Source organism: Periplaneta americana, chromosome 10 (genome assembly GCF_040183065.1).
Source record: "Periplaneta americana isolate PAMFEO1 chromosome 10, P.americana_PAMFEO1_priV1, whole genome shotgun sequence".
In the NCBI taxonomy this organism is placed as follows: domain Eukaryota; kingdom Metazoa; phylum Arthropoda; class Insecta; order Blattodea; family Blattidae; genus Periplaneta; species Periplaneta americana.
Genome location: NC_091126.1, coordinates 38,950,180 through 38,965,320, shown reverse-complemented (window position 1 = coordinate 38,965,320; position 15,141 = coordinate 38,950,180). Strand labels below are relative to the sequence as shown.

Genomic DNA, 15,141 nt, shown 5'->3' with positions numbered 1-15,141 from the left:
AAGAACGATATCGATAATGTTGCAATTCAGATGCACAACAGCTGAATATCTCGTTTGCAATGCAGTGACTTCAAAAACAACTTCATTTAACCTTTAAGTATGCACATTGAGTCACTTCCCACAGACTGTCATGTTAAATTTAAAGTCCCATAACTTTTATCCCTATGGAGCTCAGGCGGATAAATTTCACCTGCTAACTTACTTTTGCCTCCTCTTTCCAAAAATATACGGCATTACCGCCTTTCCAATTCACCACGATAGAAGGTTCCCTTGTAAGTCGCTTTTCCACTGGTGTGAATATTTAAATATAATTTGAATTGGATATATTTGAATTGTTATTATTACGCCAACGAACACTCTTCATCGCCGACTTATTAACGGGATTATTTTCAGCTTTCTACAATGTAACTTTTTTAAAAAGCCATAGTCTGGTATACTGATTTTTGAAAACATTTGATAAAACTCCTTACGGCTGGACGTATAACTAAACAGTTTCACAATATTTCAAGACAACCTCAAACTACCTTCTTCTAGGATAAGCAGTGATAATGCTGGTTTGAGTTGAACTCAGAGGAAAGACTTTAGACCTGTGCTAAGTATTTGCTCACTGTCATAATTTGAACAGCAGCATTTCTTCTGTAAGATGAATTAAAAACAACAGAACTTGCTCGAACAAACAAGAAGAAAGGATCCAGTATTCTGTTATGCTTTCCGTATGTTTGAAAGATGTTTTTCTTTTGAAAGATATGTCTACCAAATCTTGCTTCAGAAACCGGAATTAATTAAAGACAAACTGGAAAAACATGGAAAAGTTAAAGGCACTCATTATGCATGACAAATTAGGTAACGTATGAAATCAGTAAGGAGAAGAAATTGCCATGCTAATGATTTCAAATGCGCATAGAAAATAAGTGGAAAGAAGTGAAGAGTACTTCAGGAAAGATCTTGATATCATCATGCTTCTTGAAAGACACGACGTATTTTTAAGAGGGCAGGTTATGAGGAAAGAAGTTAGAAAATAAGGGAAATTTATTTTAAATGTTGAAACGTAATTTATTTCAAGTGTTATGAAGTTTTTACTCAATATGGTTCATATAAAGAAAGTTTTCAAAGGAATAACCCACTTTTTATGTAAAACTATTTAAAATGAATTTATTATTATAATTTCTGCACTTTCACTTTAAAATATTTTGTGAGTAATTTGAAAGAAATGTTTTTCCGATAATTTATATATGTGTGTGTGTGTGTGTTTATATTAGTATTATTCTAATAGCGAAAAGATTACAGTATTCTGTATAGTTCCTTGAAAAATCGAGCATTTGCATAAAAACAAAATAAAATCAACATGATTTTATAAATTCAAATCTACAGTAGGCCTATATCTTTTGAAACATATATTTCTTGACAATTCAGCTTCAGTTTTCTTAGAATTCTCGTATCATTATCCTATTAGAATTTCAATATATCTTGAGTAGTTTATGAGATAATGGGTCATTATATAAAGAAATTTAACATTGGTCCATTGCCGGTATGGGGCAGTTAATCCCTCTTAAAATCCTAGCATACAAGAAAGCAAATCATTCAGAAGTGTTTTTCACAACCTTGCTTATTCCTTCGTATTCTCCTTCATAGTTAACTTTTCCAATATTTTTTATAGCTTCCTCCCTTCTGCTCTTATGAAGTATCTGACTCACTTTAACAGCTCTGTATTGCTTCAAATATCATGTGCTCTATATTACATGAACAAGAGAAGTTTGAATTCAAATACCTCTAGGATAAACCACATAGCATTCTTCTCTTCGATACAAAAGTATGGTTCGTTGAACTTCGTGTGCAGTTCCGTCATTTCTTTGAAAACCAAACTGCACGCGAGGAAGTTAAACGAATTATACCGGACATAGGGTGTTTCATGCTTACGTGAGTGGCTGCAGTAACGCACAAGAACTCGGCACCGGCGCCCGCGTCCACTTGCAGGCTGGCGGGCACGATGTGGGCCCCAAGCTCGGGTAGAACTCGCACGCGCACCTCCTGGCTGACGGCGCCCGCCGTGCTATTGGCCACGCATGTATATACGCCCGCGTCCTCGGGCTGTGCGCTCCGTAGCAGCAGCGAACCCCCGAGAAGGGCCCGCCGCTCGCCCAGACTCGCGTGTAAGGCCTCCGTATCACGGAACCACCTGAAACAGAACAAAATGTCAACCTGAAACAAATGGAAACTGAGATTCAGGAGAGAGGGTGGTATAATTTGATTTTTTTTTCCCAATTGATGCACATTATTCATTCTTTAATGTAGAAATGTCATTGCTACCACAATTTAAATTCCATATTAATTTTTGAAAATAAAAGGATCCACATTTTGAAACAAAGAAGTACCAGGATACGGTAATTCACTAAATTACAGTAGATATAGTTCAGCTACATTTGAAGACAAATTCAAAATCTCTTTGACAATTTAGTGTCAAAAGTGCATTCTTTAAACTTTCTGAATCATAAATAAAGGGTTCAGAAACATAGTGGGCCGAGCGCCATACTATACTAAAAACGGAATAAACAAGATTTAAATTTAAGTGAATACCATAGTTTAATGAAGATTGACATATCATTTAGGTATAATGTGACTACTTTATATTACTTGCTATATGTTTCATTGTTGGCTGAGGGGTTAGCGAATCTAACTCCGAACCCAGCGGTCACGGATTTGATTCGAGGACCGGTTTTGCAAAACTTGCTAACTGCAAAATTGCAAAATTGAGATTTTGGTGGATTCGTTAACATAAGGCAAGTCTCTACACTATGTTAAATTCATCTTAGTAAAATTGAATTATTTCTCTTCATTGTAGTCTGTCAATGTGTGATCGTTCCACCTATAACCTACTTGTATCCATTCAGTTTTTTGTGTCTCCTGTAAAATTTATTTTTTTTCAGTTAGCAAGTTTTGCAAAAACGGTCCTCATTCCCAGTCAGGACGAGTTGCCTGGGTGAGGTTTTTTTGGGGGTTTTCCCTCACTCCTATGGATGAATATTAGGTAACTTTATTAGGCGATTGGAACCCCACTCATCTTCACCACTTCCTTTCCTCCCCCATCATCCCGTTTCTGGTTTTTCAGATCACTCTACAGGCGGCCTCCCGAAGCTACTGGCTCTCTTGACCGGCTTCCGTGGAATGTAGTTAAGCGACGTTGGATGGTATCTGCAACGAGCACCCGAGGCGGACCTACTCGGGGGAGGAGTTTCGCCTCGGACCGACAAGGGGGCCTTGGGGGAAGTTGCCGAAGCAGGAATGGTATATGGATTTCTGTCGGCTGTAGAGACCGGTCGTTAAGGGAGTCACGTGGTTAGGGATGGTGCGCGTAGGGAATCTGTGGCACGCAAATCATTCCATATCGAAGTTTAGCGCAATAGATCTCAACAGGTCGCAGTGCTGGGCCATCCGTGCCCCCTCAGTTAAATTCCATTCCATTCCAATGAATTACGGTATTCACTTAATTTTAACCCTTGTTTTCTCTGTTCATAATATATGGCGCTTGGCACACTATACAACTTCCGCTCTTAGTAACCCGCAATAAATTATTAAATTGAACACTTGTCCTTCGTTAGAAATAGCCAAGCGAAACGATCCAGGACTCGTGAGGTATTTTTTGAAACCCGTTGCAAAATCACAAGGACTGAGATTACCATCTGTTTCATGATACATATGTAACGCTACGTATTAGGATGTTCGAAACATAGAACTCAAGTGGAAGTCCATAGGAAAATACTCCGAGGAAACATTTCTTACAAACATGTCCTAAAGTTCCCGGCATTTGAACTCGGTTCAGTGGCATAGACAGATGACGCTTCAGGCGTTCTGCTAACGATGTATCTGAGTGAGTTGGTGAAAAGACAAGACCAGAAACTACAATGAACATGCGAACTCGGCATCACTGCCAGATATAATAGGGCAGAATGGCCTTGCTATGTGAGCTAACAAGTCATACACCATTTGTGGTGCATTTGGATTCGCTATCTCGCTGTGCCTCAAAAAATTTAACGATGTAGTCCACAATGTTTCCTTTAACTTGGTTATTTAACGACGCTGTATCAACTACTAGGATATTTAGGGTCGACGGGATTGATGATAGCGAGATGAGGCCGATGATTCGCAATAGGTTACCCGACATTCGCCTTACGGTTGGGGAAATCTCGGAAAACACCCAACCGGGGATCGAACCCGCGACCGATCGCAACTTCGGATCTCCAGAAAGATATATATTGAACAAATCACTGCTAAGAAACGCGTATTTTCCATGACAATTACACTATTACTAGTCATACTACTTTTGACCAATAAAACGGTACGAAAGGACGTCTTTCAAGCAATCATGGCTGCTTATCGCACAATTTTATCGCTTCCCTAGCATTTGTTTAATTTTATCGCTTCCCCTAGCATTTGTTTGTTTTTATCACTACCCTAGCATTTGTTTCTTTGCTTGACAACATTTCAAAGTGCAAATTCTTTACTGTACTATAAAACATGCTTACTGATCGTAATTTGTTTTCCGCATAGATAGTCGACTGAAAATGGCGGCTCCGTTCAAAAATTCTGGTGAAGGTAACATTAGTAAATAGACTTTTAGTAAGTCAATATTTTATTGTATTAGAGTACTTTATGTAGCACGTATGGGCGAACCCAGAAATGCATATAGAGTGTTAGGTGGGAGACCGGAGGGGAAAAAAGACCTTTGGGGAGGCCGAGACGTAGATGGGAGGATATTAAAATGGATTTGAGGGAGGTGGGATATGATGATAGAGACTGGATTAATCTTGCACAGGATAGGGGCCGATAGCGGGCTTATGTGAGGGGGGCAATGAACCTCCGGGAACTCTTCGTGTGTATTCCTCAACAGCAGCCAATACATTGTCATCACAAAATCGATAAACAAAAAGCTTATTTTCATATTCACTATGCAGATACACCAGAATTAAATATTAAGTGAACTTGTATTCAGTTGTAGTAGTATTTAGTATTTATTTAACCTGGTAGAGATAAGGCCGTCAGGCATTCTCTGCCCCTCTACCAGGAGATTCCAACTACAATATGAACAATAAAATTACAATTAGTATTAAATTTATAATTACAATTACAAATAACATTGCAATTAGTATTAAATTTACAATTACAATTACAATAAAATCAAAGTACGGAAAGATTACCTAAATAATTAAAGCTCGATAATTTATCATCGAAAAACAAAGAATATTTTATATTTACTGAATTAAAAATTAAATCTAGAATAACAAAATTGTATAGTGATGAAATTACTGAATATTGAAATATTTTGTGATAGATTAAAGAAACTATTTACAAGAAATCAATTACTGACCAAGTGCCTAGTAAGTTTTCGTTTGAAATCAATTTTATTTCGACAGTCCCTGATGCTAGCAGGTAGCGAATTCCAGAGTCTTGGCAGGGCTATTGTGAAAGAAGATGAGTATGAGGAGGTGCGATGGGATGGTATTGTTAGTATTGTTTCATGACGGGAGCGTGTGTTCAGATTATGGTGGGAAGAAAGGTAAGTGAAGCGAGACGACAGGTACGAAAGAATAGAAGAGTTCAAGTGTGTGTTGCGCTGGCGTTGTGGTGCTCAGATGCTGCCGTTCCAGTATTTCTCCCCAACCGTTATACTTTGGGCATGGGTACGTCTGGTTAAATCTTTGTAGGTTAACCCAAACGACAATATCGTGAAATATTTTACATTCCTCCTCAGACACTCTGTATAAGATGCCGATGTATCCTAAGATGTTTCGTTCCGAACATTTTATTACAGGAGATACAGTGCCAAATGAACTAGCACAGACATATCCGTAGAAGTGTTCAGTTCGGAGTAATTATAGCTTGAAGCATCTCCTGTCGGTTATTAGACAAGTTGAAGTCTCTACACCGTCGCTCTTACGGGACGAGGAATTGTAATAAACGTGTCTAATGTTAAAGATGACACGCTTCGTTACTGTGGTGCAGAGCAATAATGTAGGAATCAGAGCAAGTAGAGGACTCAGACAGTGAAGTCTTGTGACTTTACAGAAAGAACGAATTTGTAAAATTTAGACCGTGAATATTCCCAAAAACTTTAAACTTGCAGTTAGTATAGAAAATAATATTTTAGTTGCTGTCTAATATATCTAATCAGAAAGTAGGTGCGATATAATAAATGTAGTTTTGTTTTTTCTGTAGTATGTCCCGCTATGCGATGTAGATATTTTGTCCTGAAGTATTTTAAAATGTTTACTAAGTTCGTTGACTAACCGAATTTGAAACAGTAATTATTAACAAATGCTGGAAGTTGTAAAGGTAAAAAAAAGGTAAAGGTATCCCCGTAACATGCCATGAAGGCACTTGGGGAGCATGGAGGTAGAGCCCCATGCTTTCCATGACCTCGGCAAGAGAATGAGGTGGTGTGGTCGGCACCACGCTCTGACCGCCTTTTACCCCCGGGAAAGACCCGGTACTCAATTTTATAGGAGGCTGAGTGAACCTCGTGGCCGTTCTGAAAGTTTGGCAACGAGAAAAAATCCTGTCACCACCTGGGATCGAACCCCGGACCTTCCAGTCCGTAGCCAGCTGCTCTACCAACTGAGTTGTAAACTCAAGAAAATGTAAAATATACAGAAGAATATACAGTGAAAACGTTCTAGGTGTAAAACATGTTTTATGGACGTCTTAAGGTGGGATATACAGATACAAGTAGGCCTACTGAAAATTTGGGCAAATTAAATATTTTTTCTCAGCAATAAATGAGTTTGAAACCTTGAAATTTCATAAGCTCAATATACATTATTTCTGAAATTGTACAGTACTTTCATATGTAGTAAAACTATACCTTTTCACGGCTAATTAGCTATATAAAATTGCAGATGCATTTTGTGGACTGAAATGATTTCCTTGTTAATTTTCGCAAGTATTAATATAAGAAACTAGTTCGATTAATTAAAATCTGTCTCAGTGAAACGTATAGCAGAGTTCGTATAGGCCAGTCTCTGTCAGATGCGTTTCCAATTCACTGTGGGCTAAAGCAAGGAGATGCACTATCACTTTTACTTCTTAACTTTGCTTTAGAGTATGCCATTAGGAAAGTCCAGGAAAACAGAGAGGGTTTGGAATTGAACGGGTTACATCAGCTGCTTGTCTATACGTATGACGTGAATATGTTAGGGGAAAATCCACAAACGATTAGGGAAAACTTGGGAATTTTACTGGAAGCAAGTAAAGAGATAGGTTTGGAAGTAAATCCCGAAAAGACAAAGTAAGCTTATATGATTATGTCTCGTGACGAGAATATTGTACGAAATGGAAATATAAAAATTGGAAATTTATCTTTCGAAGAGGTGGAGAAGTTCAAGTATCTTGGAGCAAGAGTAATAAATATAAATGACACTTGGGAGGAAATTAAATGCAGAATACATATGGGAAATACGTGTTATTATTCGATTGAGAAGCTTTTGTCATCTAGTCTGCTGTCAAAAAATCTGAAAGTTAGAATTTATAAAACAGTTATATTACCGGTTGTTCTGTATGGTTGTGAAACTTGGATTCTTATTTTGAGAGAGGAACAGAGCTTAAGGGTGTTTGAGAATAAAGTTCTTAGGAAAATATTTGGAGCTAAGAGGGATGAAGTTACAGGAGAATGGAGAAAGTTACACAAAGCAGAACTGCATGCATTGTATTCTTCACCTGACATAATTAGGAACATTAAATCCAGACGTTTGAGATGGGCAGGGTGTGTAGCACGTATGGGCGAATCCAGAAATGCATATGGAGTGTTAGTTGGGAGGCCGGAGGGAAAAAGATCTTTAGGGAGGCCGAGACGTAGATGGTAGGATAATATTAAAATGGATTTGAGGGAGATGGGATATGATGATAGAGAGTGGATTAATCTTGCACAGGATGTGGACCGATGGCAGGCTTATGTGAGGACGGCAATGAACCATGGAGTTCCTTAAAAGCCATTTGTAAGTTATGTTGAGTAAGTCTAATAGATCTAATCATAAAGTAGGTAAGTAATATCACGTAGTTTTGTTTGTTCTGTACATGTCCCGCTAAGCGATGTAGATATTTTGTCCTGAAGCATTTTAAAATGTTTACTAAGTTCGTTGACTGACTCAATTTGAAACAGTAATTATTAACAACTACTGGAAGTTGTAAACTCGAGAAAATGTAAAATATACAGAAGAATATACAGTCAAAACGTTCTACGTGTAAATCTTGTTTTATGGACGTTTTAAGGTGGGATATACAGATATGAGTACTGAAAATTTGAGCAAATTAAATTTTATTTTCTCAGCAATAAATGAGTTTGAAACCTTGAAATTTCATAAGCTCAATATACGTTATTTCTGAAATTGTACAGCACTTCCATATTTAGTAAAACTATAAATTCTGACGGCTAATTAGCTATATAAAATTGCAGCTGCATTTTGTGGAATGAAATGATTTCCTTGATAATTTTCACAAGCATTAATATATTATTTATCTATTTATTCGTGAAAGTCGTATCAAACACACCACGCAAAATATTTAAACATCTTCAGAACTACATATTTATTTTAATTTAAATTTTAAAGTACATTTTTAATTATGTTACCGTAAACTGGGGTTACTTTGAACACAGAGGAAACTTTGACCATTTTTTCAGAAAATCATATTTAGGTTTCTACGTGCTGCACTTGTTATAGATGGAGGTAAATTTGGTATGAGAATGATTTTATGATAATTTACCTCCATCTGTAACAAGTGCAACATGTAGAAACCTAAATATGATTTTCTGAAAAAATGATCAAAGTTTCCTCTGTGTTCAAAGTAACCCCAGTTTAAGGTAGTTCAAAATACAGTAGGGCATGGATTATCCGAAACAATTGGGGACGGGGGTGTTCGGATAACTGATTTTTCGGATAACCGATCATTTATGAAAACAAATTGTACCGGTGTCATAGGAGCAGTATGAAACAAAGAAACACTGTTATTAAACACAAAACTGTACATGTATATATTCTATCACACGTCTTACAAATAACACAGAGAGATGACTAGCCTAGTTTGACAAGTTCAAAGTGGCCATTAAAGTAGGACATACAGTTTAGGAAAAGGAGTCCAAAATTTTCTTTTCTTCAAAGTTGAGACTCGTTTCTTGGAGCCAAATCTCGCAAACAGCACTAAAGGAACTTCTACATGGCGAGCGCGCAATTTGAATTTGCCGACTGGAACGCTTTCGGTTAACCGATGTTTCGGCTGATCAGTATTCGGATAATCGATGCTCTATTGTATTACAAAATATTTTGTTAGTGTTAAACCAACGTCTCAATGTAAGTTTGTTTACAAGTAGGCTATAAAATACAATTGCACGCAAAATTTTACTACAATATCTTAAAATCTCAATTGCTGAAATCGTTTTAATAAACATAATTTATGGGTGCCATTCTTCGTTGATAATATATCTGTAACAGCAATTAATTAATTAATTAATTTGTCTGTCTGTCTGTCTATCTATCTAACCTCGTAGAGATAAAGCCATGAGGTCTTCTCTTCCCTTCTATCAGGAGATTACAACTACAATACTAAGAATACAATTAAAAATAAATTTACAATTAATATCAAAATTACAATTAGGCTACAATGAAAATCATAGTACTAAAATATTACCTGATTGATAGAGACCAGACGATTTATTGTACAGGGACATCATTTTATTTTTACTTCAATTTTTACTGTACCTGAGTTTTTGAATGTACTTCACTCCCACCCCTTCTACTAATGAAGTTCAACCGTCTTCCACACAGATCCAAGACTGCATATACAGTCGTAGTAGCCTTACGGTACAGTACGTTCAAAAAATATGTTCGCGTTTTTCAGTGACGAAAGAGCTTTCAATATTGAATCATTTTCGCATAGGTACTGTCGTCCATTTGCTTACGACGTATCTCGGTTTCCCCCACCAGCTTTTATTCGCCAGCTAGTGGCTGGGCTGTCTTAGCTCCTTTCTCAGAATATTAATTTCTGTTAAGAATTGGACGTCTGCGTAATATTATAAAACTGTTTAAAATAACTTCAATAAAAGGGCCTTGTTAATGAATTAAATGTCACGTGATTTCCTCCCTTTCTACGACCCTACGACATAACCACTTGGACGGAGAGTAGATAGTATGTCTGAGTAATTTTATCTTTTCGGATCGGGCAGAAGTGAAGATTGAATCTACAGTACCTAAAGTACCCTTTTATATAGTAGGTACGGAATTATTTCAACATGATTTACTAGTACGAAGAACGAAACTAGTAATTGAGATTAGGTACAATAGTCTATAGTGCGATAATATGCACAATAGAACTGAAGCCTGTATCGAAATGAACGGCCACCATTTTAAAAAATGTGTTTAAATATCCATATTATGATTATATTTCAATTTAATTTCATTCTGTATATTGTACGCTAATGTGCTGTAGACAGTACAATATACGCTACATAATGAATACGTCCACATGGACAGCTCAGTTCGTGAGTAAAATCATTTATTGTTAATACTGTACTGTATTTTGATTAAACAAAAACCTAATGAAAATTATCAAACTCAAAAGCGCAATATTTCCTAGTTTACGTAAATGGATGAACTACTTTTCTACCCTCCTATATCTAGTAGAGTGATTTGTTTGTATATTACACCAGTATCATCGAAGTTCAGTCGTGGAACGGGGTAGCAAACGGCGTTGATCCAGAGGTATAGGCAAGTTAATATTGAAAATGTTAGTAAAAATAAAATGATGATCCTGTACAAGTTAGGAACAAAGAAATAATTGTTTACTGAAATACAAATTAAACGTAGAATAATTACAGAGGAATGCAATTATAAGAGATTGAAATATTTTATGCTAGAATAAGAGAACTACAGTAAATTACGCTGAACAAAAAGAATTTTGCTCCGACTTAAAACAAAGTGTCTCTTAATGGTATGATATGCGCTGAATTCGAAAATGCATCTCTTCTCTTCGTATCACATAAGGTTTTTAAGACGTACTGTGATTTTGCTTTTCGATAAGCGCTCCCCCAGGAAACATCTGGCCCGGTTTGGTGGTATAAACCAAAATAAAAGCCAATGCATTTTTATGAGTTTGTGACTTATTTCCGGTTTCTTATGTTTGTTGTAATGTTCTTTTTTACTTGTAATAAATAAACAGCTAATGGTCCCTTCTATTAAGTAAATTTCATAGCAGTTCAAAGTGAGGTCTATGCAATGAAAAAACAAGGGTGTGTATTTCAGTATTTAAAAGAAAAGTTTACTAGTATGAATAAAGGCTAATTAAAGGAGGTCATTTTCATCGGTCTACAAATTCACAAAGTTATGGCTGACCCTTTGTTTGAGGAAAAAACTTTTTGTTACAGAAAGAATGGCATAGTGAGCTTTCAAAGACGTTTTTCTCAAATTCCCTTAAAAATTCTAGGGAAGAGAACTACATAGAACTTGTGAAAACTATGTTAAGTGCATATGAAAAAATGGAGCGTAATATGTCTCTCAAAATACACTTTTTACATTCTCATTTGGATTTCTTTCCTCCTAGCTCTGGAGGGGTAAGCAACGAGAATGGGGAAAGATTTCGTCAAGAAATATCTGAAATGGAAAGGCGATGTAAAGGAAGATCATCATCCAGCATGCTTGCAGACTATTGTTGGTTCCTTGTAAAACACAGTCCTGGTTCTAGTTATAAACAGAAGTCATACAGAAAATTATTTTAAATGTAAGTTCAAATTCCGAGATTTTTCTCAAGATACACATGAAATATTTTTATTGTTGTTGTGCTTTAAACTATGTAACATAATTTTTGTATCCAGTACACATTTTTCAAGTATTATGAGAAATTTTGAATCCCCAGTGTGTTGTAATTTTATCTGTAACAGTGAAAAATTAAAAACAAATAAGTTTGTCATAATAAATTGAATTAATTTTCCTCGTGAAATGGTACGTGATGGGGCAATTTGGATTTAAAATTCAGATTTAGGACACACATATTAGTAATATTCAACTACTTTTATTTCGGAGCAAGACAAAAAGTAAAAATTTGCTGTTCATTGTTACAAGAAGCCAAGTACGAACGAGTCTCAGTTACTGACCAAGTGTTGTAAGTTTGCTTTTGAATTGAATTTTATTTCGACAGTTCCAGATGCTAGCAAGCAGTGAAGTCCAGAGTCTTGACTGAGCAATTGTCAAATATGAGAACCAGGAGGCAATAGTTTTATTAAATCTGGAAATAGTATACAATTGCCAAAGTAACGTACTGTATATTTTAACGCACTAGATTTCAAGTTTACAGTGTTATTCATTGGTTGTAAATACACTGAACTTCGCCTATTTCTTAGCATTCAAAGCTACATGCTCTCTCTTGAAATACTTGTAGGAAATACGAGCATTTCGTAGAGAGTAAAATACAGTGGAACTCCACGAATAGACGCCCATTCTCGTATACTTCACGATACAATCACAGTCTAATATATACAGTCGCGAAGCTCAATACGTAGTAAATATGCAAACATTAGACAGTTGCTCACCACTAGGATCGCTAATATCGCCTCATTACAGGCAATGCAAAATAGTACCGTCACAGTCTATTGTTTCTAGCACCCTCAAAACTCAAGCTTCGTGACTGTATATAGTACACTGTGATACAAGGTAAGTCAACGCATCCTGTCCCGTGCTGCACAGGGCTAACCAGTTGAACCAGTGCAGTAGTGTGCAGACACTCGTACACGTTGGCAGCAAGGCAGGGAACAAAAAATGTGTACTTATGTTGAAGCAGGAGTTACAAATATTGGAACGGTTAAAAAAGATGAATCAATCAGAGCCATCCCTCAAGAATTTGACATTTCGATCAGAACAGTGCATAGGATATAACAAAATTCATCTAATTACGAGGCTTTCTGTAGTGATTATAAGAAGCTTTGTTATTATCAGTTCATTGTAGGATGAAAACACAGCTTATTTTGTGTATTTTCTCAATTTAATCAATAAGGATGATTTATGTTCTCTCTTGAAGGGTATACACCATTTTAAAATAATTTAATACACAAACACAACTATTACAAGAAATGCTCAATAAGTTTTTGTAGCTTTATTCTCTTCGGCTCTAATCAACAATAACAAAAATGCAGGTTACCAGGCGACGATAGAAAAGAAAAAAATGCGAAAACGAATGAATGTGGTGTATAAACAATTGAATGCTCTTTCATATTCAAGTATAAAAATATAGGGGTGCCATTTGAAATTTCAAAGTGGGAGTGGCTGGGGGTGGGAGGTAAAATCTCAAATACAATTAAGGCTTGTTTAAGACTTCCCCCCCCCTTGATATCTAAATTTACGTGTTTTTTTGGTTTAAATCGAATTCAATTTAATTGACTAGTTATTTAGAGTGGGAAGTTTTCGAAATGAAAGCCCCGTATGTAGATAAATTTAGAGTTTTTCCTCTAGAAGTTTAGTTATGTTTCAGATGTATCACGTATATATTATACTTAATCACAGATTTGTTTGTTATATATTCCACTTATACTACAATATATTATTTAATAGTAATATACGTTACAAGAGCGGTATGTTGACGTTTTTATGGTCGAGGAAAAGATTGAAAAAGCGAAAAGTAGTTGAGCTTTTTTAATTTCCGAGAACATAAAAACAAACATACCGCTCGTGTATCGTACATTATTTTGTGCGAAGATCGTTTATTACATGCCTGAAAGACGAATTTCTAATTAGTTGCAATGAAATCTCCATGTTGGTTTCTGTTTAATGACTGCAACTTCGGAAAACCAAAACATCTTTCTTCAACATTGTTGCTATAAAATGTTTTCTGTGTTTACTATACTCCAGTAGGCCGTGATATACGTCTGTCTTTTTTCCCCCAGTCTATAAATGCGAACTTAAAACAAACGGTAAAGGTTATGTAATGATTTATTTTTCATTTTAATATTTTAACAATATTATTTATATAACATATTGCAGTAATAACATCGGCATCTGGAATCTTGTTGATTTTTTCACGGCTTCCTTAATGTTACTTGTATCAGGAATGCAATAAGTTTCGTGGAGTAGTAGACTTTACTTAATTTTTGCAAATATTTAAAAACAATAATTAACATTGCAATTTAGGTGAAATTGCAGTAGTAAGTTTCCAATTTATAATTATTACTATGTTAAACGTCTCTAAAAATAATATGTTAAAAGCCTAAAGCAGTAAAATGAATGTCGCGCTTAAGCGGTAAGAAGAGGGAAATAGTTATGTGTGTTACGTTGGGAATACTGAATGTGGTATTTCACACTTACCGCATATTGGTTCTGTGCGGAAAACAAGCAAATACGCACGATCTCGCACAAAATTATATACGTTAATTATTTATGTTTCGGTCCCCACGCCATAAAATACATTGCACAGCCCTTATGTTTACCAATGCCCGCAGTACTCCGTAGAAAGACAGAGTTCGTACCTCGTCTCGCACACGGACCATTGCTGTGTCTATTTGTGGAGTTCACTCTATTTGCAGTTTTCTTCGGCCATACAAGATCCATTTCCTCTAATTTTATCCCTTGTAGAACTAGAGAAATTGAGCAAGGTGTGATACATTTACGAAAACCTTATTCATGACGGACACACATTTGTCTTTAAGGGAAAGAAACCTAAATCTGCTCTCCTGGCTGTCCGTAGTTCGACGCCCAATGTCGAATCCATTTCATCAATCACATAGTCGACCCTGTCTCGTGGCGTGTGCAATTCATTATCATCTATCACCGGTGATATTAGCCCGATGCCAGGCGTCACTTCGTTTGAACGGGTCGCATCAATCAACCGAGCCACTACATGCAGGACATCTCTTCTTATCAGTACACTTAAAAATGTAATTAATTCTCCACCTCTGACACATATGGAATAAAACCCAGCTCTACAAGCTTTTGTCTGAGAGGAAACATGGCGACGAAGTCTACACGTTATAAAATATCTACCGACTATATATATCGATGTATTAAAAGTTGGCTAAACTAGGCCTCCATTAACAGCTAGAGCGAAGAAGAGGGAGGGCAGATGACTTAGGTGACGTGCTATCACCTAAAACTGTTATTAATTGTGAGGTTATTGATT

General features: G+C 36.3%; 1 protein-coding gene across 1 annotated transcript in view; it reads right to left on the bottom strand.

Moving 5' to 3' along the window:
* LOC138707602 (cell adhesion molecule Dscam2-like) overlaps nucleotides 1–15,141 on the bottom strand; it is a 1,410,362-nt gene that overhangs the window by 305,104 nt on the left and 1,090,117 nt on the right. Inside the window, exon 6 of the mRNA XM_069837241.1 lies at nucleotides 1,918–2,176. Coding sequence (XP_069693342.1) covers nucleotides 1,918–2,176 — 259 coding nt within the window. The remainder of the gene's footprint in view (nucleotides 1–1,917; nucleotides 2,177–15,141) is intronic.